The 23866-nt window shown below is 37.5% G+C and overlaps 1 protein-coding gene and 1 non-coding gene across 11 annotated transcripts in view; both read left to right on the top strand.

The window, feature by feature from the left end:
* Positions 1-21043, top strand: part of LSM14A (LSM14A mRNA processing body assembly factor) — a 46647-nt gene extending 25604 nt beyond the window's left edge. The window contains exons 4-13 of one of the 10 annotated variants that reach the window (XM_028477435.2): positions 3780-3902; positions 8940-9119; positions 9401-9466; positions 13098-13280; positions 13386-13557; positions 14640-14871; positions 16982-17058; positions 18328-18364; positions 19289-19345; positions 20299-21043. In XM_028477435.2, coding sequence (XP_028333236.1) covers positions 3780-3902; positions 8940-9119; positions 9401-9466; positions 13098-13280; positions 13386-13557; positions 14640-14871; positions 16982-17058; positions 18328-18364; positions 19289-19312 — 1094 coding nt within the window. In that variant the 3' untranslated portion in view covers positions 19313-19345; positions 20299-21043. Of the gene's footprint in view, positions 1-3779; positions 3903-8939; positions 9120-9400; positions 9467-13097; positions 13281-13385; positions 13558-14639; positions 14872-15145; positions 17059-18327; positions 18365-19288; positions 19346-20298 lie in introns of those variants that run through there. The other 9 variants (XM_028477438.2, XM_024132468.3, XM_024132472.3 and 6 more) reach the window with 9 other exon arrangements.
* Positions 11409-11515, top strand: LOC112067327 (U6 spliceosomal RNA). The gene has a single exon (XR_002893203.1). It is a non-coding gene; the product is annotated as a U6 spliceosomal RNA (small nuclear RNA).
* Positions 21044-23866: the final 2823 nt, after the last annotated feature.

Genomic DNA, 23866 nt, shown 5'->3' with positions numbered 1-23866 from the left:
GGAGCCTGTGCTCCGCAACGGGAGAGGCCACAACAGTGAGAGGCCCGCGTACCACACACACACAAAATATATGCATATATATATATCATCATCAAAGCCAGGAGCTGGTTCTTGGAAAAATTTCATAAAATTAATGAGCCCCTATCAAGACGAAACAAGGAAAAAAAGACTCAAATACTGATATCAAGAATGAAAGTGTAGGCATCACTATAGATCCTAAAAGGATAATATGAAGATATTGTGAACAACTTTATGTCAACAGATTTGACATCTCATGAAATAAACAAATTCCTTGAAAATACAACTTTCCTAAACCAACACAGGAGGAAGTACAATCTCAGTATCACCCTGTTAAAGAAGTTGAAACTAATTTAAAATCTTCTGTAAAGAAAATTGTAGACTATTTGCTTTACTGATAAATTCTACCATTTAGGGAAGAAATAATTTTACCAATCTTACACAAACTCTTTGAGAGAATAAAGGAAGAACACTTCCTAACCAGATAACCAAGGCAAGCTGAGATACCAAAACCTAAATGGTATCTAAATGAAATCAATTCAAGAAAATAAAATTACAGCTAATTTCCCTGAACATATAAGTAAAAATCCTTAACATAGTATTAGCAGTGGAAGCCAGCAGTTCATAAAAAGGATATTACATAATGACATCTCAGGAATGCAAAGATGTTTTAACATTTGAAAATCATTAGTAATTTACCACATTAACAGAATAAAGGAGAAAAACTGCAATCCCAAGAGATACAGAACAGGCATTTGGTAAAATTCAATACCCATTTATCAACAACTAAGGAATAAGAGGGAATTTCCTAATCTGATCAGTGAAATGAAAAGCTTACACACATAATGGTGGGATAATGAATGCTTTTCCCTTGAGGTAAGGAATAAAGTGAAAGAATTGTCTTATTTCATGTAGTGTTGTTCTAGAGGTCCTAGTCAGTCCAATGAGGCAAGAAAAAAATAAATAAATAAAAGATTTAGAGATTGGAAAGGCAGATGTAAAAATGTCATTATTTGAAGGTGACATGATTGTTTATGTGGAAAATGCAAAGGAATATTCAAGCTACTGGAATGAGTAAGTGAATTTAACATGGTAAGGGAATACATGGTAAATATACAAAAATCAACTGTATTTTTGTATTCAGAACAGTTTGGCAAACTATGGCCTGTGGACCAAATCCCACCAGCCTCCTGTTTTACTGGAATACAGCCGTACCCATTTATTTACGTGTGGTCTGTGGCTACTTTTACACTACAAGGGCAGAGTTGTATAGTTATAACAGAGAGCATATGGCCTGAAAAGCCTAGAATATTTTATTTACCATCTGACTACTTATAGATAAAGTTTGCTGATCTAGAACAAATTATTGGTAAATGAAATATAAAACGCAACACAGCTTACAATAGCACCAATAACATAAGATACCCAGGAATGAATATAACAAAAGATAGTATTTAAAAATCTCCATGTGGTTTTCAGTGGAGGGGAGTTCATTTTACCCCCCTCCCTCAGGGGACATTTGGTAATGCCTGGAGACATTTTTCTTTGTCACAACTGGGGGATACTACTAGCAACTAATGGGTGGAGGCCAGGGATGCTACTTAACATCCTACAATGCATGGGACAACCCCTCACAACAAAAAATTATCTGGCCCAACACGTCAGTAGTGCTGAAGCTGAGAAAACTGCTCTACAATAAAAATCACAAAACACTGCTGAGAGAATTTAGAGATCTAAATAAATGGAGAGGTAATCCATGCTTATGGGTTAGAATATTCAATATTATTTTTATGATGACACTTTCCCCAGAATTGGTTTACAGGTTGAACACAATCCTGATCAAAATCCCATCATACTTTAAAAATAGAAATTGACATGCTGATTCTAATATTTGTATGGAAATACAAAATCTATAATAGCCAAACTACTCTTGAAGAAAGAGGAAGTTTGAGGTATACACCCAATTTCAAGATTCAGAACAGGGAATTATTGATATAAGAATACACAAATATACCAGGGTAAAGAATAGAGAGTACAGAAATAGATCTACTTAAATGCTGATTTAAGACAAAGATGCCAGTGCAGTTCAATGGAGAAGGGGAAATCTTTTGTTTTGTTTTTTTTGTGAATGATTATTATAAATTTCACTTTTATTTTCCTGTGCATAGAAGGGTAAATCTTTTTAACAAATGATCTTGCAGCAGCTGGATATCTATTTGGAAAAAATTAACAATGACCCCTGCCTCACACTATACATAAAAAATAAGTTGAGATACATCAATAGCAGCAATGGCATGAGGGAGGTGGGTGTAGTATGACCGGGAACTCAGAAAAGAGACGGAGGATATAGAAGAGTTTGCTCATGGGGTTGGGGAGGCGGGAAGCAGGGGCAAGCAGTGGGAGGTTGAGTCAGAGCAGGATGGAGGTTGAATACACATCATCAGAGTGGTTTATGTCTTGGTCATTACCCAGGAATACTAGGGATAATGGGATAGATTCAGCATCCCACAGAATTATTGAGAGCAGTAGTCTTAACATTTCTGGGGATGTTGTGGGAGGTTATGTTAGGCCTCTCCTTAGCTGGCTGGGACTGCAGCCTGAGTGGATTACACCTCTAAAGGAGTCCCATTCATTCTTATTGTCTGAGGTACTTTGCTGAGTTCTGATGCCCCGTTTTAAGAGAGATGTGAACAACTAGAATTCATTAAATTAGAAGTCAAAAGAGGCAAGGCTTAAAGAGCATATGAAGGTGAGTAATTGTTGAAGGAACTAGAGTTACTTAGCTTGCAAATGAGAAGATGTGAGGAAAATGATCATAATCTTCAAGTAATTTAAAAGCAGATAGTTAAACTTCTGTTGTGGAGTAGAGAGGTGTAAGTGAGTAATGAGAAAAGAGGTAGGCAGATAAGGGGGAGGACCTTATAAACTAAGATAAATAGTTTGAACTTTTTTCTTGAGGGAGGTGGAAAGCCATCAGAGAGTCCTAAGCACTGTAGTGATGTGATTATTTTTCTGTTTCATAAAAGATTATTCTCAGTACCACTTTTATATTGGACTTAGAGGTGGGGGAAGAGGGGCTATTGAAACAGTTCCTGCTAGAGAAAACCTATGTAGATTAAATATTAAGAAGAGAGCACAGCATATGGAAAGTGATTGATCCATAAATTCTGAAGAAATGTAGAAAAGAAGATTGACATAACCTAGTATAGCAAAGGTCCTTTCGAGGGATTTTGTTCCTCATACTACCAGAACTTTTAGTGGTTGCTTTAGGCAGAATGCAGCCCCACAATACTGTACTGAGGGGAGGCATTAAAATGGACTGGAGTCCATTGTCCATTGCCTTGGAAATGCTGGAAAAGCTCTTCATAGACCTGTCTGCTGATTTGACTATTTGTGCAGATAGTTGGTGTTAAGATAATTGAACCTTAATGTTGGTGTTGAATGCACCATTTCTGCTACTTCTCTATCTGATGTACATCCTTGCTGTCCCATCTGTATAACTGTCCAGGAGAGTATTGCATATGTTAAAAAAATTGTTTGCATCCAAAGATGCTGGAGTATATTTGGGCTTGCTTTTCATATATTGTCAAAAATTTCTCAAATTATTTTTTGATTCAGTTTCATTAATTTCCAGTATTATTAATTTACACAGGTGCTACGGGGAGGGACAATTATCATTAAAATGCTGTGTTACTTTATATAATTGAAAGGTTTAAAATTTAAAAAAAAAATTTTTGTCATTCAAAAAAATTTTCTTAAAGCTGGAAGCTCCTTGACATCCTTTGGAACAGAAGCATCAAACAGCAGTGCCCTGTCCCAAAGTAGTGCAGTTGGTTCTGCCTTTACACAGGATACAAGATCTCTAAAAACACAGTTATCTCAAGGTAAGCTGTCTTTTCCTTCAAAATTTTCCATTCTAAATTTCTATAGATAGTAGTCTTTCTCTGAATGTAAGAGCTTTTGCAGCTTGTAACTCACATGTATAATTTCTACTTAGTTCTTTAAAAAAGTTTTTAAATTGTTGTTCAATAAGTACATTATTGAATGACTTCCACTGTTCAGACTTTTTATAATTCCTAGATCATAAACATAAAACTGAAATGGTGAACATTGTCTAAGTTTGACTTTTTTTTTTTTACAAAGCAATTATATTACTTGTATATAATACTTAAATATTATTGGTCAATCTCAGACTCACCACTGAGGATGAACTATCCTTGATGAATTTGAAATAGTAGCTGAGGAAACAAACTATTCATTATGCTGTTGCATCTTTCCTAGCATCCTCATAGAATCTAGAGCAGTGGCTCTCAGTGTGGACCACCCACAATCAAATCATCTGATCTGGAATGCTTCTTAAAAATGTAGATCCTGAGAACTGCTACATCAGAATCCCTGGAGCTTGGAGATCTGCATTTTAATAAGCTTAAAGGATCCTTTTTCATTTCTTTTTAATTCTGTTTTTCCACCAACCAGTCTCATAACCTTCAGTGGTCCCAGGATTCTTTATCTGCTGCTAAAGTGGGTGAAACTGGCCCATTGCGTTATGTGGATATTTACTTTGAAATAAAACAGTGTAAAGTCATTTCAGAAAGATGCTATTATGATCAGGACAGTATTTTTTAAAGCACTTGAGGGTAAAATCAAGCCAATGCTAAACATAATCCTGTGTCTCTCACTTTAGATATTTTGAATAGTTGTAGTTACTTTTATTCATATTGATTTAAAAAAACTTAATTTTTAAACATTCTAAAGATTTTTTGTAGGAAAATTAGAAATACACTAAGCGCACTGTATACCACAGGAAGCTATATTCAATATCCTGTGATAAACCATAATGGAAAAGAATATGAAAAAGAACTATATATATCTAATATATATGTACGTATATATATGTATAACTGAATCACTTTGCTGTACAGTAGGAATTAACACAACTTTGTAAATCAACTATACTTCAATAAATTTTTTAAAAAAGAAATACACTAAGCATAGGAAGAAAATAAAAATACCTATAATCTCACCACCCAGAAATAACAAATATTTACATCCAGACTTTCATCTAGGTTAAAATAAGTGTATATTTGTGTGTGTATATATTGGTTTGTTAATTTTTTTAAGATTTCCTTCTTAGAGAAGATATTTAATCTTTTTAAGCTTTAGTTTTCCATACTATAAAACAGGACTTTACTGATAAACCAACAGACTTATTGTAAGGGTTAAATTTTTTGGAAATGTATGCCATGCCCTTAGCATAATGCCTGACACATAGAATGTGCTCAGTAGATGTTAGCTATCTTAATTAATAACCAACATTAACCTTAATATTGAAGCACCAGAAGGATTCTTATTAAAATCATAAGTAAGGATTCCCTTTCTCATTGCTACTCAGCATTGTTCTGGAATTTTTAGCTATGTCAGGAATACATGAAAAACAATAAGAAGTATGAATATTAGAATAGCATTATTTGCCAATGCTGACTTCCTACTTGGAATTGAGAATTCACTGAAAAACTAGAACTAATATGAGACTTAAATTAGATAGAGGTAAGATGTAGAGAATAGTAGATGTCCTAGGCCTTCCCCCATGGCTCAGTGGTTTAAGAATCCACCTGCCAGTGCAGGGGACACGGGTTCGAGCCCTGGTCGGGGAAGATCCCACATGCTGCAGAGCAGCTTAGCCCGTGAGCCACAACTACTGAGCCTGTGCTATAGAGCCCATGAGCCACAACTGCTGAGCCCGCATGCTACAACTATTGAAGCCCATGTGCCTAGAGCCCGTGCTCTAGCAGTAAGAGAAGCCACAACAATGAGAAGCCCATGCACAGCAGCGAAGAGTAGCCCCTGCTCATTGCAGGGGAAAGCCTGCGCACAACAGTGAAGACCCAATGCAGCCAAAAATTAAATAAATTTAAAAAAAAAATAGATGTCCTAAAACCTAACCCACTGATAATTAATGGGGATAAAAGAAGATGTTCACAATGATGAGAAATAGAAATTATATATAAAATACATAATAAGAAATATTGCCAGCCTCTATGATGAAAGATGCAAAATATAATAGAGGGACATAAAAGAAGTTACATGTAACCAAAGAAACATATCTTATTCCTAGATAAAAAGATTTAGTATTAGGAAGACTTTATTTCTCATAATAATTAAATTTACTGTACTTTCAATAAATATACATGGAATAGTAAGAGAACCTAATAAAACAGATACACAGACTATCTTAAAAATAAGCATGCAAGTATACCTAGACATGTTTTAAAAATAAAAGTAATGAGATAGGGCTTACCTCCTAATAAAGTATACATAAAATAAAGCAGTACAGGAATAAATTTAGAGATGAAGAGAGCAAAAGTCAGAAATAGATCCAAGTATAAATAAGTAATTAGTATATAATAAAGATATTATTTTTAAATTAGTAGAGAAAGACTACTAAATGATCCATCCAATAAATGATGTTGTGAACAGACAACTGCCTGATCATTTGGAAAAGTAACTCTAGAATCCTTCCCTCATACTTAAGACTAAAATAAGTTTTAAATAGATTAAAATGTTTTTTAAAAATTTAATTACATATTTATTAGAAGAAAGAGGTATGTTTAAATAAAACAATGGGAGAGGAGGCCTGGGAATCTGCATTTTAATCTCACCAACTAAAATTTTTGAAGTTGATAAAATTTTAACACCTACAATTTTCTTGTAACTGTAAGAATAAGAATGTGAAGATGGGCTTCCCTGGTGGCGCAGTGGTTGAGAGTCCGCCTGCCAATGCAGGGGATACGGGTTTGTGCCCCAGTCCGGGAAGATCCCACATGCCGCGGAGCAGCTAGGCCCGTGAGCCATGGCCGCTGAGCCTGCGCGTCCGGAGCCTGTGCTCCGCAACGGGAGAGGTCACAACAGTGAGAGGCCCACGTACCGCAAAAAAAAAAAAGAATGTGAAGATAACTCGAGGGGTTGTGTTTATTATAAAAGAGCTTTTGAGTTTATTCCTAATATGTCCAGTATCACCTGTATTTCCCTATTTATAACAAAATTGCCATCATGATGTAGTACTAGACTTTAATTACAAAGGTTTTCAAAATACAGGGACTTACTGTGGCTGAGACTCCGTGCTCCCAATTCAGGGGGCCCAGGTTTGATCCCTGGTCAGGGAACTAGATCGCACATATCGCAACTAAAAGATCCCGCATGCCGTAACTAAGACCCAGTGTGGCCAAATAAATAAATATTTAAAAAAATATATATACACAGCAGTGAGTTATTACTTACTGTGATTGCCCTATCACTTGCAGTTCTGTAATATTGTGAGTCACAGGATCTTAAAGAAAAGCCTTAATGAAGTAAAGTTTTGTAAGTTTATAAGATCATTTAATGTACTATTATAAAATTACCTAAACAATAGGCTTTTCCAAAAACTTAACACTTGTTTGACAAATAAACCTGTTTATAAGGTGATAAGTGATTACAAAATGTTTTCTCTTAGACCAAAACTTATATAAACCACCATGATTTCCCATTATAATCAATGGGAAAATTAGTGTTTCTATTAATGGCAGAGTAAACTTTGTCATTAATGATGGAAATGGTGACACACATTTGTAATTGCATACTTTAGTTAACCATATATTTGGGGAGTATTACTAATAAACAGTCCCTGAAGCACCTGGTGCACAACAACCAGTGTGCTGTCAGCACTCACCAGTTCCCCAGTTTGGAGCCTGTGCAAATAGCACAGGTGGGTAGTAACATTTGCAGCATATTTGGGAATATTATTTTTTTACATAAAATGACAATTTTTTAAAGCAAAACCTATTTTGGTGCAATATCATGGGATGTGAGAGCACCTTGAGCAGAGATTTATGGCAAACATTAGAGACAAAAAGCATGATGGGAGCACCCAGTGTTATATTCTTCTGTTCATACTGTGACCAGGCTCTGACCTCATGAAAGAAAAAATGGAATTTGTAAGTACAAAACCCATATTAAGCAAAAATTTGCTAAGTGATCATTCAAACAGCAAAGGGTGAGTATGGCTACTGTGTAATTATCTGAAGGGTTTATTTGTTGCTGGCCTTTTAGTATTGATGTTTAATTACCCAAACCTTTAAGGAGTCGAAGAACTTCACCTGACTTTCTAGTTCTTTACTTCCTTTATAATAGAAATTTAATGCAGATAATATTTATAGCTATAAGGGTATCACTTTAGACATATCTTCAGAAAGTACTAAAAAAGTTGGGACTTCCCTGGTTGCACAGATGGTTAAGAATCCGCCTGCCAATGCAGGGGACACGGGTTCAATCCCTGGTCTGAGAAGATCCCACATGCCGTGGAGCAACTAAGCCCGTGCGCCACAACTACGGAGCCTGTGCTCTAGAGCCCAGAGCCCCAACTACTGAAGCCCGCACGCCTCGAGCCCGTGCTCTGCAGCAAGAGAAGCCACTGCAATGAGAAGACCATGCACCACAAGGAAGAGTAGCCCCCGCTCTCCGCAAGTAGAGAAAGCCCGCGTGCAGCAACGAAGACCCAACTCAGCCAAAAATAAATTTTAAAAAAGTTAAAGCCTCTAGAAATAATGGCTAAAGTCTCAGTGTAATCTGGTGGTTGTGGTTATTGGGGAAAGCCTACAACTGACCTGCCTAAATTATCTTTGATAATATTCCTGGGGGATTTTGTACCAGAGTTTTTTTGTTTGTTTGTTTTGGGGTTTATTTTATTTTTTTTTTTACTGATCAAGTGACCAGCCCACTAAAGATAAACAGTTTTAAACTCTGGTCTAATGAGTAGATGGATTCAAATTGTGCTGAGGATTTGAATTGGTAGAAGTAAAACTCTAGACCTTTTTTTAGGGTCTAGGTTATTTTGAAACCCCCAGAGGATAGGGATAGCTTCTTATCTTTTGGTTACATTTCAGGTCATTCAAGCCCTCAGTTAGACCCTTTGAGAAAAAGCCCAACCATGGAACAAGCAGTGCAGACAGCCTCGGCCCACTTACCTGCTCCGGCACCTGTTGGGAGAAGGAGCCCTGTATCATCAACCAGGCCTTTACCATCAACCAGCCAAAAAGCAATAGAGAATCAAGAGCACAGGCGAGGTAGAACTTTAGCTATCTACTATTTCTTAATTGACTGGTCAACATCTTCCATTCAACTTACTTTCATTAAAAACATTTACTCTATGTAAATGATCCTAGAAAGTTTAAACTGAACTTGATAGAATGTTTAGTCTTTCAAATTTGACTCAAAGTAGTGATGGTGGTGGGGATATATAGATTTTTGGTTTTGTTCTGGGTTTGTTTGTTTTTCCATTCCTAACTTTCCAGAAGTTTTTGATTATGTGTCCTGAGTTAACTATCACTTTCTATGTGTTCTATAGCTGAAGTACACAAGGTTTCAAGACCAGAAAATGAGCAACTCAGAAATGATAGCAAGAGACAAATAGGTAAGTTGTTACTTGGATCTGAAAGCCTTATCCTATGCTTTTCAATAAAGGGAACATTTGGGGCTTCCCTGGTGGCGCAGTGGTTGAGAGTCCGCCTGCCGATGCAGAGGACATGGGTTCGTGCCCCGGTCTGGGAAGATCCCACATGCCGCGGAGCGGCTGGGCCCATGAGCCATGGCCGCTAAGCCTGCGTGTCCGGAGCCTGTGCTCCGCAACAGGAGAGGCCACAACGGTGAGAGGCCTGCGTACCGCAAAAAATAAATAAATAAATAAAGGGAACATTTGAAACGTATGATGCATAATTACTATAAAAAATGAATAGCAAGGTTGGTGACTATAAAGGAGTAGCACAGGGGAGTTTCATTGTGGTAACAGAACAGTTCTTTATCTTACGGTGGGGGTACTGTGGATCTGTATACGTAGCAAAATGTCATAGAACTGTACATAAAGACATACCAAAAAATGAGAACATCCAAAAATGTTGAAATCTGAATATGAGATCTGTAGTATAGTTAATTATATTGTGCCAGTGTCCTGGTTTTTCCCGTTTTTGATAATGTACAATAGATAATCAAGATGTTACTGTTGGAGGGGAAGCTGGGTGATAGGCACATAGGACCACTCTACTTTTATTTCAATTTTTTGTAACCTAATTATTTCAAAAGATTTTTTTTTTAATCATCACGTGTCGAATAAACCCTACTTGATGGTAGGCAGTTGTCTATTGATATATTCTTTTTTTTTTTTTTCCTGCGGTCCTATTGATATATTCTTGAATGTTATCTGCAAGTAGGACTTGTATATTTATATTTACATTGTTTTATGTAAATATAAATATACAAGTACTCTTTTGTACTATCCTTTGTATTTTTTTTGTTTTTGTGTCAGTTTCATGTTAGCATTTATAAAATTGTTTTCTATGCTTTTAAGAATGGAATTGGGAGTTCCCTGGTGGCCTGATGGTTAGGACTCAGTGCTTTCACTGCCAAGTCCCTGATCAGGGAACTAAAATCCTGCAAGCCGCATGGCATGGCCAAAAGAAAAAAAAGAAAGGAATTATCGGGAACTATATTCAATATCCTGTAATATACCATAATGGAAAAGAATATGAAAAAGAATATATATAACTGAATCACTTTGCTGTACAACAGCAGTTAACACAGCATTGTAAATCAACTATACTTCAATAAAATAAATTTTTTAAAAAAGAATGGAATTATCTATACCTTAAAAATTGAGAAGTTTTCTCATTAAAATTAAGCTCTGGGCTCCTTGTTTTTTTTGAAGTAATTATTCAAGAACTTTAACTTTCTTTCATTATTATTGATTTAATATGATTGTATACTTTCTTTATCTGTTTTGTAATCTGTGACATTTACCCCAAATCCATCCATTTTATTATTTTCAAATTTATTAGCAGAGAATAAATTATAATTATAAACTCTTCCAAATTAAAAAATAAAAGCAGTGTGTGATCTCCTTAATTACATAATAATTGGAAGATGATCTTTCACTTAATTTTAAAAAGCTAGATACAATTTTAAATGTATAAACACTTTATTTCTCCTGTACATTTTTATATGTTTATGTTTTTATTTGTTGTTGTTGTTTGATGTGGACCATTTTTTTTAAGTCTTTATTGAATTTGTTACAATATTGCTTCTGTTTTATGTCTTGGTTTTTTTGGCCGTGAGGCATGTGGAATCTTAGCTCCCCAACCAGGGATTGAACCCAAACCCCCTGCACTGGAAGGCAAAGTCTTAACCACTGGACCGCCAGGGAAGTCCCTATATGTATTTTTATTTGTGCTGTGTGCCATAGAATTACAGAGGTTTTGGTTTGGTTTACTTTGTTTCACTTTTTTTAATTTGGAAAAAGAACCCCTCTCTTCTCAAGATAAAATAATTGCCATGCTTCCATCATTCAAAAATCGTGTAAAGTAGTGCTCGCTTTGGCAGCACATATACTAAAATTGGAACGATACGGAGAAGGTTAGCGTGGCTCCTGCACAAGGATAACATGCAAATTCGTGAAGCGCTGCGTATTTTAATATAAAAAGAATATATGTATATGTGTGTGTGGTGTGTGTGTGTGTGTGTGTGTGTCTATCTGAATCACTTTGCTCTACACCAGAAACTAATACAACATTGTAAATCAACTATACTTCAATTTAAAAAATAAATAAAATATAAATCATGTAAAGCAATAAATAAAAGTATCTCTCACTGCCCTTCAAAATTTAAGACAGAAATACTGTGCTGTACTTTATGGCTTTTGGCCAAGACATTTTCAGTAGTAGAGTTGAATATTTAAACATCCTACTTGTCTAGATTTAAGTGTCTGGATATACTGCTGTGGGTTTTTGTGGTTTGTTTTCTCAAAACTTAGACAATTTGCCAAATTTTAGTGAACAGTGAGCACAAACCTGTCTATTACTCTGTAGTCACTTCTGATCTTTATCAGTATGTGTTAAACATTTCATATAATTATATTCATTGAATTCATAGTGCTTTGTGCTCTATACTTTTCTGTTGACTGACATCAAATACTATTCCATGTTTCTCTTTAATTTTTTTTCTTCTAAACTGTTCCTCTTGTGTTGGATATTTGGGTTCTCAAGTTTTCACTATAATTTATGTTACTTTGGTATTGCTTTATCATACCTCATAAATCTTGTTATTGTATTAAATTGTAGAGAAAAAAATAGATACAGGAAGACTTGAAAAATATGGAGCCATTTAGAGGGAGACAGTAAAGGTGAAGCAGGAAGTGGTTGGAGTGGTTGAGACCATGTACTTCTTTTCTTTTTTAAAAAAAATATAAATTTGTTTATTTATTTATTTTTGGCTACGTTGGGTCTTCATTGATGCACGTGGGCTTTCTCTAGTTGCGGTGAGCCGGGGCTGCTCTTCATGTGGTTCACGGGTTTCTCATTGCAGTGGCTTCTCTTGTTGTGGAGCACGGGCTCTAGGCGCACAGGCTTCAGTAGTTGTGGCACGCAGGCTCAGTAGTTGTGGCTCGTGGGCTCTAGAGCACAAGCTCAGTAGTTGTGGCTCACAGGCTTGGTTGCTCCGCAGCATGTGGGATCTTCCCGGACCAGGGATCGAACCCGTGTCCCCTGCATTGGCAGGCAGATTCTTAACCACTGCACCACCAGGGAAGTCCGAGACCATGTACTTCTTGTCTTTTGTATTATCTTGCAATTTGTGCTGATAAATGTTCATCTGTTTTTCTCACTATAAATCTTGATTTCTATGATCCTTTCCATAAAAGTCTTCCTAAATTTTGAGAACCCAATATATATTTGACATTTTGTAGGTATTAGGGATATAAGCAGAACAAAGTAATTTAGTAATTTAGAAGTCTCCCAAATTGTTTGGTTTTATACTGTGTCAGTGGCATGTATGAGTGTAAACCCCATAGATATAAATTTCATGTGTGCCATTTATAAATTTTATATGTGCTCTTCTCATTCTATTATGTATTAAATGTTTGTGAAACTTCATCTTTTTTATATTAAAAAATACAAATATAGTCATGTGTATAAAGACTTGTAAGCATTTCTCTTGTGGACCATAAAGACCACAATAATAGCTTCTGCTCTAAACCAGATTGTTCTTTATTAATATAGTTCCAGGTGCTCCTTCAGCTCCAAGGAGAGGGCGTGGGGGTCATCGAGGTGGCAGGGGAAGATTTGGTATTCGACGAGATGGTCCAATGAAATTTGAGAAAGACTTTGACTTTGAAAGTGCAAATGCACAATTTAACAAGGAGGAAATCGACAGAGAGTTTCATAATAAACTTAAATTGAAAGGTGAGTTTTTATTTTTCTATTCAAAAAATACTCTTATTTGACTTGTGAATTATGGATGTTTAGTACAAGTCTTGACTTTTATGGTATGTGCTTGTTTTTCATTAGAAGATAAACTTGAGAAACAGGAGAAGCCTGTAAATGGTGAAGATAAAGGAGACTCAGGAGTTGATACCCAAAACAGTGAAGGAAATGCAGATGAAGAAGATCCACTTGGACCTAACTGCTATTATGACAAAACTAAATCTTTCTTTGATAATATCTCTTGTGATGATAATAGGTACAGTCTTTTAAGCTGCTCTTATGCTCTTAGGAGGTCGAAGTGTGAAATGATTTCTTATAAATTCACAAAGTTTAATGAATACTTAAAAATATCTAGGGACTGCCCTGGCAGTCCAGTGGTTAAAAATCCGCACTTCCAGTGCAGGGGGCACGGGTTCAATCCTTGGTTGGGGAACCAAGATCCTGTATGCTGCATGGTGCGGCAAAAAAAAAAAAAAATCGAATGACTACAATTGTTTAATGTTTTATTTTGCTAAAAGAAAATAATTTATACTAAAATTTTAAATGATATTACTCTTTGAGAAAAATAAATAATCGTATACTTTTGTTTGGGGATGCATTCACATTTGAAAATTAGTAATTAAAAATAGAGGCATTCATCTAACACCTAAACACCTTTTACTTTACCCCTCTACAATGTAGTTCAGATGAAGTTTGCTGATACAGTAAAACTCTGCTATATTGCAGTAAATGTGGATCCAGAAAACTGGTTAATTAAAGGATCCAACATAACAAACTAAGAGTTCCAGGGTTACTGCTGCCTGATCCTAATTGTCCTCCTGACTGCAGTTGGGTGCCACCTGGTGGCAGTTTTCTACTTCACTTTAAACGTGGATGGGGATGATTCTGAATCCTCTGATTGGGCTGTGGGCCAGCAGCAGCAATTCAGACGCTTCAGGCGTCAGGTTCAGAGGTTGGGCCAGGAGCATACTAGGAACTCAGGGATCTATCCTCCATCTCCTCACATCCAGAGACAGGGTTTCCTTTCCTGGCTTTGCCCTTTCTTCCTTTGGGGCTGACTGGAGGGTAGAGTCAATTGCCAATCCCATTTATTGGGGCTGTTGTCAGTTTCTTTGTATTATCAACTGCATTTGCAAGAAGCTTAATACCAGTCATATTTTCACATGAATTATAGGAACATACTGCCGTGGGCAGCTTGTGATGACTTAGATAAGGTGCTTATTTTTATTTGATTCTTAGGAATTACTTAGCCTTAATTTGGGAATCAGTGCTGCATAGTTTTGCTGGAAAATGTTCTTTAAAACTTGATACAGTAAAGATTATTTGTTCTCATAATAGAGAACGGAGACCAACCTGGGCTGAAGAAAGAAGATTAAATGCAGAAACATTTGGAATCCCACTTCGTCCAAACCGTGGCCGTGGAGGGTACAGAGGCAGGGGAGGTCTTGGTTTCCGTGGTGGCCGAGGACGTGGTAGCGGCCGAGGTGGTAACTTTGCCACTCCTCGAGGATTTCGTGGTGGATTCAGAGGAGGTCGTGGGGGCAGGGAGTTTGCAGATTTCGAATATAGGGTAAGTATTATTACATACTTTGGGGTTGGCTTGCAGTTGTATGAAATTCAAAATGTTTTAAACTTTTATCTATTTGAGGTGAATATTTTTAGGGCATTTGTATAACTTCCATTTGACTTTTCAGTGGAGGATGTACCTGATTAGGATATTTATATAATTTTGAGGAGCAGTAACTTCTTGGTTAATGAATCTAATTCTTTTTAACTATTTTCTTTTCAGTTGGAGGAAGTAAAGAGATAGAAATGTGATATTCTTTTTTATCTTTCTGTTATAGAACCATGGTTTCAGATTTCATGGACTGGTAAAATTTCTTCCAAAAACCTGTTAAGAGACTGACTTAGGATTAATTTCTTTTCCTTAAAAAAATTTTGTTGTTGTTGGAGGCACAGGGGATCACTAAAAGATATATGGTACAAAAAAGAGCCATATTGTATCACCTTTATTTCATATTACAAAGTATGCTTCAATACCAAGAGAATCTAGGAAGAACATATTTAAAGGGGTCTTTAAGTCAGTGTTACTATCCTAGTCATCGATTTTAGGGATAGTGGAGAGGAAGGTATATGATCAAAGAAACGATCAAAATCCCACCATAAAGGAATTACATAGGGCAGCTAGAGACAAAAAGACCGGGACTTCCCTGGTGGCACAGTGGTTAAGAATCCGCCTGCCAGCACAGGGGACATGGGTTCGAGCCCTGGTTGGGAAGATCTCACATGCTGTGGAGCAACTAAGCCTGTGCACCACAACTACTGAGCCTGCGTGCCACAACTGCTGAAGCCCGTGAGCCACAACTACTGAACCTGCACGCCACAACTACTGAAGCCCGCACACCCTAGAGCCCTGCTCTGCAGCAAGAGAAGCCACTGCAATGAGAAGCCCGCACACCACAACAAAGAGTAGACCCTGCTCACTGCAACTAGAGAAAGCCCACGCGCAGCAACAAAGACCCAAAACAGCCAAAAATAAATTTTAAAAAAAAATTATAAAAAAAAAGAAAAGGAAAAGAAACAAAAAGACCTACTTAGCAGGAATTTTATTATTCAATATTTAAAACTGATCGTTGTTGAGATCCCTCTTGAAGGGTCATTGTTAGTGGCTTTTGGATCTATTCTGTTAATTTTGATGCCTTTAATATTGTGTCATCACAGCCAAGGCTGCTGAAAATTAGCCTCAAGTCGTTAGCTCAGGATATCCAGCCATGGTAGATGCAGCCTGATGTAGCTTCAGCACTTCTAACTTGCAAAATGGCCATTCCAGCTAGGGGACTGTGTCTTAGGAGCTACAGAACTCCTCTTCCTTGCCACTATTACTCCTCTTGAGGTTGCCAGTGACCTTTGCTTACAGAATTCAGTAGCCTTTTCACAAATATTTGCCCTTAACTACTCTGCAATATTTGATACTGATAATTGCCCGCCCAGCTTGGAGTCTGTTTCTTCCTGCTTTTTGTTTTTTTAACACTTTTGATATTTTTCTCTTTATAAAAATAATGTATGTTCCTCAACACAGCCTATAAGGTGCTTCATGATCTGCCTGTTTCTCCAGAGGAGAGGTCTAGTACTTGCTCTAGATCTTGTTGCCAGTGGGACTGACCTTTTCTTCATTCATTCTGCTACAGATATGGGGGTCTTCTTGCTCTTGTTTAGTGCCAAGCTTATTCCTATCTCACGACCTTTTTACCCATTCCTTCTGCCTGCGATGTTCAGTTTGCTCCATTGTGTTCATGTTTGCACTCTAGCATAGGCTTGAGCTTTCCCTCTCTCCTCTCCTGCAGCAATTTCCCCTCCCCTTTCTGAGCTTGTCTATTCATAGCTTCTAATCAGTTTTTCAACTTGGACCCTGTATGCTTTCACTTACATTTTTCTATATTTACTTGCATTGTGTCCTGTGATCAACTTAAACTTAACCTTCCTCAGAATGTCTTCATCATCTTCTCACTTTCCCATCATCTCAGTTTGGTATTCCTTTTGTCTCCCAGGCTGTGGAGGTATCCATGATCATGGGCCATTTCCACATCACCACGTTCACTCCTTTGAGGCGTTTCTGCCAACTACCATAATAACCCACTGATTGGTCTTTAGACCTTCAGTTTCTCTTTACCTCACTTCAGGCATATCAGCTACCTGTTGAAGAACCTATGGCAACTCCTGTTGAAGACCACATTGAGTCAGCTTGGTTTGAGAAAAAGTACGTTTAAATTAGACCTTGATCCTGATGAGAATTTTAGTAATTTTTGCTAGTATGACCTCAGTTGAGTTGTTAAACCTTTCTGGCCCTTAGTTTTGCACAGTTTTATTTCAGATACACCTTTTAAAGAACATTAAAGTCTCAGAGTTGGAAAGCATCTGAGAGTTGTGACCTCCTGGCCAAACCAAAAACCTCTTCTGTTGGTATCCTTTATGAAGGCTGGGAACTTATTACTCTTTCTTAGAGCATCCATCCCACCCCAAGGGTGCTCTCATTATTAGGATTTGACAGACACACACATAATTTGAACAAAAATCTTTTTCCCTCTGTCTTCTAAACTTATTAGTTTAACTCTACCCTTGTCTATACACAGAATATGTACTCTTCTTCATGATGATTTTTCATATATTTGACAAAATTAGCTGTCATGTTGTCTAAGACTGGACCATTAATTCCCTTTATCTGAGCAGGCATCAGTAAACCTTTGAGTAACCACTGTGTGCATAGAATATGCATGTATTAATGGAAACCTTTGTTTTGAGGCCGTGTCTCACTGTTCAGCCATTTTGAGCCTAAAGGCTCAAAAGTTAAAACTCCTATCATATATATTGTAGAATTAAAATGCATTGTAGAGGTTGTCTGCATGAGTCTTTATCCACACTAATGTATCCCTGACAGATAGTTCAACCTCTGCTTGGGTGTTTCAAGGAGTGATAGATTCACTAGACCTCAGGCTGATGGCTAGAAGGTTCTAATGTGACATTGCACTGCCTGCTCGTTTTACTCTGTAAGGGTCCCACTGGATATATCCAGACCCATTTATTATTACCCTTTAACCTGTCTGATTCAAGCAGTTGACTCGTGGTCATCTCTTATACACACTGCTTGATTCCAACTCTGACTTCATTCATTGACCAAATATATTGAATTCTTCGTATATGCCAAGCTCTATGCTGGACATTGGTGGTAACAAAATACATGCAGTCCCAGCCTTCTTGATGTTTATAGTCCAGTGGGAAGACAGACACAGCTGAAAGACAGGGGCTTCCTTTCAATCTTGCCTAAGGTTTGCTCTATCCTTAGAAACTTCTCTTCCTTCCTCCACTGATTTCTTCCTTTTCTGACCTCCTGTGGTATCTGCTTTCATCACCACACATTTTACATATACTTATATTCCCTATTTCATGTGTTTTGTTTTATTCTGTATCGCCAACTAGATGGGAGCCTCTTGGCATCAGTGAATATGTATTTTACTTTTCTTTCCACCAGAACACCTATCTCAGCATGGAGCCGTAGTGGGCTTGAAGTAAGTACGTAGCATGTTGGTTAGGAATAAGTTACTTCAGTGAGGCTGAAGGGTCCATCAGTGTGGCTAGCCATTGATTGTCCATTCCAAAGTTGAATGATCCTTCTGTCTGCCACTAGATCCCGGACCTTCTCAGCAGCCTGTTCCTTCTAAATCATAGCATCTGGCACCTTTAAAGGTGGAAGTAGTGATTGACCACTATTACATAAAGGAAATTTACCTTCCAAGATTATACTTGTTTCTGAAGCATCTAATACTTCTTCTCAGAGATGAAGTACAGTGGCATTTGCAGCAGCCTTCATGTAATGGGTTAGCTTTGTTCTTTATGCTCCACTGATATGAACATTGTAAGCAGATCTGGTTATTTAATGAAAACATGGGTAAAGATAGGATCATATATATTTTTTTAGAACTCCTTAGATATATCAGTCAAACTAGAACTTCTCTCCCACCCTACTCCAATAGATAGTTAGGAAACCAAGGACCCAGAGGAGTTAACTCTCTTGATCTAGGTATAAGCTTAGCCAGAATTTACTCTTTGGCTTCTGAGTTTTCCTTAAGGATAATGTTAGAAACATGAACTTGTGGTGAGTTTGGTCCTATGGTGCTTTTTCTTTTCTTTCTTTTTTGGGGGCTGGGAGATCAGGCTGGGGATAATGAGAGAGTGGCCCACTCCTATTTTATACACTGCTGCTAAGGAGGTTAAGCCTCCATGGTGGGTGAGACAGGTTGCCTTTCATTTGAGTCTGTGTTTCTTCGGAGAGGGTCCAGAGACAACAGGGTATCTGAAATGACTCAGCATGGTACTGTCTCTGTCCCTTTCCCCTTGTATTTTCTCCTTTCCTTCCTGCTACTTCTCTGTCTCCTTCTCCCTTTTCCCTCCCTCTTTCCCTTTCTTTCTCGTTTTCTTTTTTTACCTTTCAGAAAATCACAGCTTTTGAACCCTAAAAGGTCTGGATTGATCATACAGCTTTCTGAAAGGTAAAAAAAAAAAAAAAAAAAACAGGGCTTGTGAAGGTTGGCATTGATGGGGGCCAGACATCAGGATCATCTTCAGCTTATTTCTTTCTGTATCAACTTACACCATGCCGTTTGTATACTAATTTAATAACATTGTACAAATGGTCTGGTGTTGTATATGCAGATAAAATTAAGTTTTTAACATAGACAGTGTGTATTTCTAACAGTCAGGGTGAGAATCAGCAGTAAAAATCAGGTATGTGGTAGCAACTAGTCCTGAGGAAAAGAGAAGCCCTTGGCTCTGTGTACAGGCATTTAGTTTAGGATTAATCTCACTGGAAAGCTAGAGGCTCCTTGAGATTTTTATTGCTTTCTCCCTGGTTGCTTTTAAAAACATTTCCCAGGCAGCGCTCTGATTTTCAGAACTTATTTCATATTTAAAAGTTGTCCTTTTAAAATGAATTTCCAAATCATTACTTTCTCCTGACAAGAAACTGTGGAGAAGAGAAATGTTATTTTACCGCTTGGATATTTTATTGCTTAGTAAAGATATCAAAGACTCGGGAATTTTATTTATCTTCTTCCAAAATATGTTGTCAGTTGTATTTGATGAGTTTGACTACTATGTTGAAGGCTTAATTTTTTTTTTTTAATTATTAGGACAGCACCAAAGGTAGTAGGGTGTGCCTATATCTTAGCAGGGGGCCTTCTTGCTAGGACAAGCCCACAGCACCACTGCTTTAACCTCTACTAACTGGAAAATACAGTTAACAAATAATGAGCTACTGCTGGGTGTGTAAGTTATAAAAAGTGTTTCCTGGAAATCAGTGAAACGAATTTATACATGAAAGTAAGAGGAGAATATATTTAAAGGTTATGAAAAATATACTTAAAATAAAGCAAATTAAAAAGAAATACTTATTAATAAACCCCAATAGTTTGAAACGTGAGCTAATTTTTTTTTTCCTTTTTAGAAAGACAACAAAGTTGCTGCATAGCCTGCAAACAAGTCTTTGAAAATAGATGGATTTTTAGCTCTTCGTGGTCCTGAGAATTGGTTTCAGTCTTTGAGAAGAATGAAAAAGTGAATTTGCTGTATATTTGTCACCAGCACTGGGTTTTTGTTTGTTTGTTTGTTTGTTTTTCTGCTTAATTTCAAAGATACAATACAGTTAATTTTGGGGGTGGGAGGGAAGGCTCATCTTAATAAATGAGCATTAAATATATTTGGAATAGCAGAAGGTTAAGTAATTTCTTATGTATAGTTAAACTAAAGCAGTACTCCAGTGGAACTTATAAGTATTTTTTCATCACTGAAAGGATTTTTCTTATCACTAAATTGTATTTGGCAATTATTGTGAGTTGCCTGCAGATAGGGCCGTGATACTGTTTTGAGCCACAGAAGGAAGGGTCTGTGTGTCTATGTGTCTGTGTGTCTGTCTATATCTTTCTTTTTCTTTCTTTCTTTCTTTTTTTGGAAATCCTGTAATAACCCTTCTGAGGTAGCTTATTTCGTCAATTAATTAGGGTGCTGGATGGTAGAGAATTTTGTCAGTCAACTATGTACACACAGTAAATACTGTTTCTTAGGCAAAGGTAACTTTTTTTATAGTTGTAAAATTCCATTATATTCCATTGCCAAAGAAACATTAAGAACTTTGTATAGCTGTATAAAAAGCAACTAATTTTTTAAAGAATAAACATTTTAAAGTCAGCAAACATACTGTGTCCTTGCAGAAGTTGATGTGCTGAGGAGCAGAGGTATGGGTGGGTCTTTTTTTCGTAGCTTTTCAGGCTTAAGATTGTTGATTTTGATTTTTTTTTTTTAATGTTTGGACCGTAAATGAAGATTTGATACATTCTTTCATTATCTAAAAAGGGTAAATTACTTATGCTCATTGTAAGAACTTTATTTTGTAGCAAATGGCATATCACAGGATTTATCCACGTAATAGATATTTTCAGTATACAAATGTAAATAATCATAGATAAGAATGTACTTAGCTGTATTTTCAAATAAGTAACCCCCCACCCCTTTTTTAAGACAATAAAACTAGGTGTCAATTAACCTGTTCTTCCTGATATGCCTGGAATTTTGTTGTGATACCTTGACTCTTCCCATTATATTTCAAGAGGATTCAGAGTGTTAGAAATTATTTTGGCAACCTATAAGATATCAAAACACTGGTCCTTAGGCCTGTGACCCACAAATGACTCAGTATAGAGTTCATTGCTAAAATTATTAGTAAATCTTTTTGATATTTTAAGCTATAGTGGAAAAAAAATCTGGCCACTTTGTGTTTTTATGAAGGCCATGGAATAAAGGAATCCAAAGATTAAATATTTTTATCTATTTTGATTTTTGTTAAACTTTCTCCTTAAAATATTCAGTAGTGATAAAGATATGGAAAATTGCACTGTAGGAGAATTGGAGTATATAAAGGTGGTTGATATTTTTCATTTTCATTTTATATCTTTTGTGTAGCTCTACAAGAAAATGTTTTGTAATTTGGTTTCATTATTAAGGTCCAGTACTTGGCAGCCATAGTTTAGATAATATTGTTTAATACTGTTTGCTTGCATGTTAACAGAATCTTTTGGAGGACCCACAAATCATGGCATTGAACACATTTCTGAGGCATTCTGAACATCAAAGCAAGTGCTGTGGCAATACCTGTGTAGACTATTAGAGATGTCCTGGGCTGATTTGAAAAAAAAAAAAAAAACAGTAAATACCAGTTCTCCATGCTCTGAAAGTATGAATTCATGCATTTTCCAAGCCCTCTGCGTCATTGACTAGGGCATTACCGGCAGCATGACATACCTGCAGTGCACCTTACAATATTAAAAAGGTTTTTATTCTAAGACAGAATAAAACTGTTCAATAAAAAATGTTCGTCAAAGTTCTTTCTCTTTAAACACTAATATTTTCTTACAGTAGAAAGAAGTATAGTGAAGGGCATCTTTAACATGTAAGAATGGAATTGTGGTCATGTTTATATTCCCTAAAATAGCTAAATTAATTTCTGTTTTCCTAGGATTTATACAGTGTTGTGTTTAAAGCTGGAAGCCCTTTCTCCCCCTCCTAGAGTACAGACAGCTCCTGAGTTACAATCCATGACATGAGGAGACTAAGCCAACCAGGCACAGGCCAAGCTGGAAACCTTAGGATAGAATGCACCCTCTGTGGGCAAGCAGATGCAAAAGGCGAAAAAGGGAAGGGCTGATTCCGCTGAAACTTGTCTTTGGATAGACCATTTCTCCTTACAAAAGCACGACTTAATGTGAGGGGTAGGGAGAGTGGTCAGGAATGTTAATTCAGCTCAATGGATCTTAATCAGGGGTGAACTGACATCCAGGGAGCATTTAGGAATGAGAAAGCAGGTGTTTTGGTTATCACAATGACTTGGGACCACCACTGGCATTTAAGAGTAAGGGCCAGGGGCTTCCCTGGTGGCGCAGTGATTGGGAGTCCGCCTGCCGATGCGGGGGACGCGGGTTCGTGCCCCGGTCTGGGGGGATCCCACATGCCGCGGAGCGGCTGGGCCCGTGGGCCATGGCCGCTGGGCCTGCGCGTCCGGAGCCTGTGCTCCGCAGCGGGAGGGGCCACAGCGGTGAGAGGCCCCGCGTACCGCAAAAAAAAAAAAAAAGTAAGGGCCAGGATGGTAAATGTTCTGTGCTATGCTAGACAGTGGCATAATTGATTATCCAGCCCAAAGTGCAGCAGTGACCCTTCCACTTTGAGAAATACTGACTAAAGTCCCTCTACATGGAAAGACAATGAGTGGGGAATTAATCTTTCCCAAAAAATTTTTAATAAAACTTTACTAAAGAATCTTTACATCGTATATAAAAGGATCTTTACATGGTATATAAAAGGAAAAGGACCTTACTTGCAGGAGTACTGTCAACATTTTGGAAACTTATTATCACATAGGAATTACCATTTCATCTTGTTCTGTCAGTAGTTCATAAATCTCATACCAGAATCACCTGAGGAACATTTTTTTTTTTTGCGGTACGCGGGCCTCTCACTGCTGTGGCCTCTCCGGTTGCGGAGCACAGGCTCCGGACGCGCAGGCTCCGGACGCGCAGGCTCGGCGGCCATGGCTCACGGGCCCAGCCGCTCCGCGGCGTGTGGGATCTTCCCGGACCGGGGCACGAACCCGTATCCCCTGCATCGGCAGGCGGACTCTCAACCACTGCGCCACCAGGGAAGCCCCGTGAGGAGCATTTTTTAAAGTACAAATTCCCATGCCCTACACTTGGAGAGTTTGATTCTCAAGTTCTGCAGTGAAACCTGGGAATCTGCCTAAGTCCCACAGGTAGTTCTGATCAGCCAGGTTTAGAAAGCCAATTTTAAAACATCACAGCTGACTCATCTAATCTAAGCCCCCTCCTTGTAAGGGCCTTGGTGATGTTTCCATGTAGAACTATTTTATCATTTCTCTGTCCTAAATTCAGTATATCTAAGTTGTGACTCCAGCATGAAGAGTGGGAAAGAACTAAATGGAACGGGTGCATTTCTGCAGGACAGAATCT

This window comes from Physeter macrocephalus, chromosome 17, assembly GCF_002837175.3.
Source record: "Physeter macrocephalus isolate SW-GA chromosome 17, ASM283717v5, whole genome shotgun sequence".
NCBI lineage: Eukaryota > Metazoa > Chordata > Mammalia > Artiodactyla > Physeteridae > Physeter > Physeter macrocephalus.
Note: the sequence above shows the minus strand (reverse complement) of the source record. Positions and strands in the feature narration are given on the sequence as shown.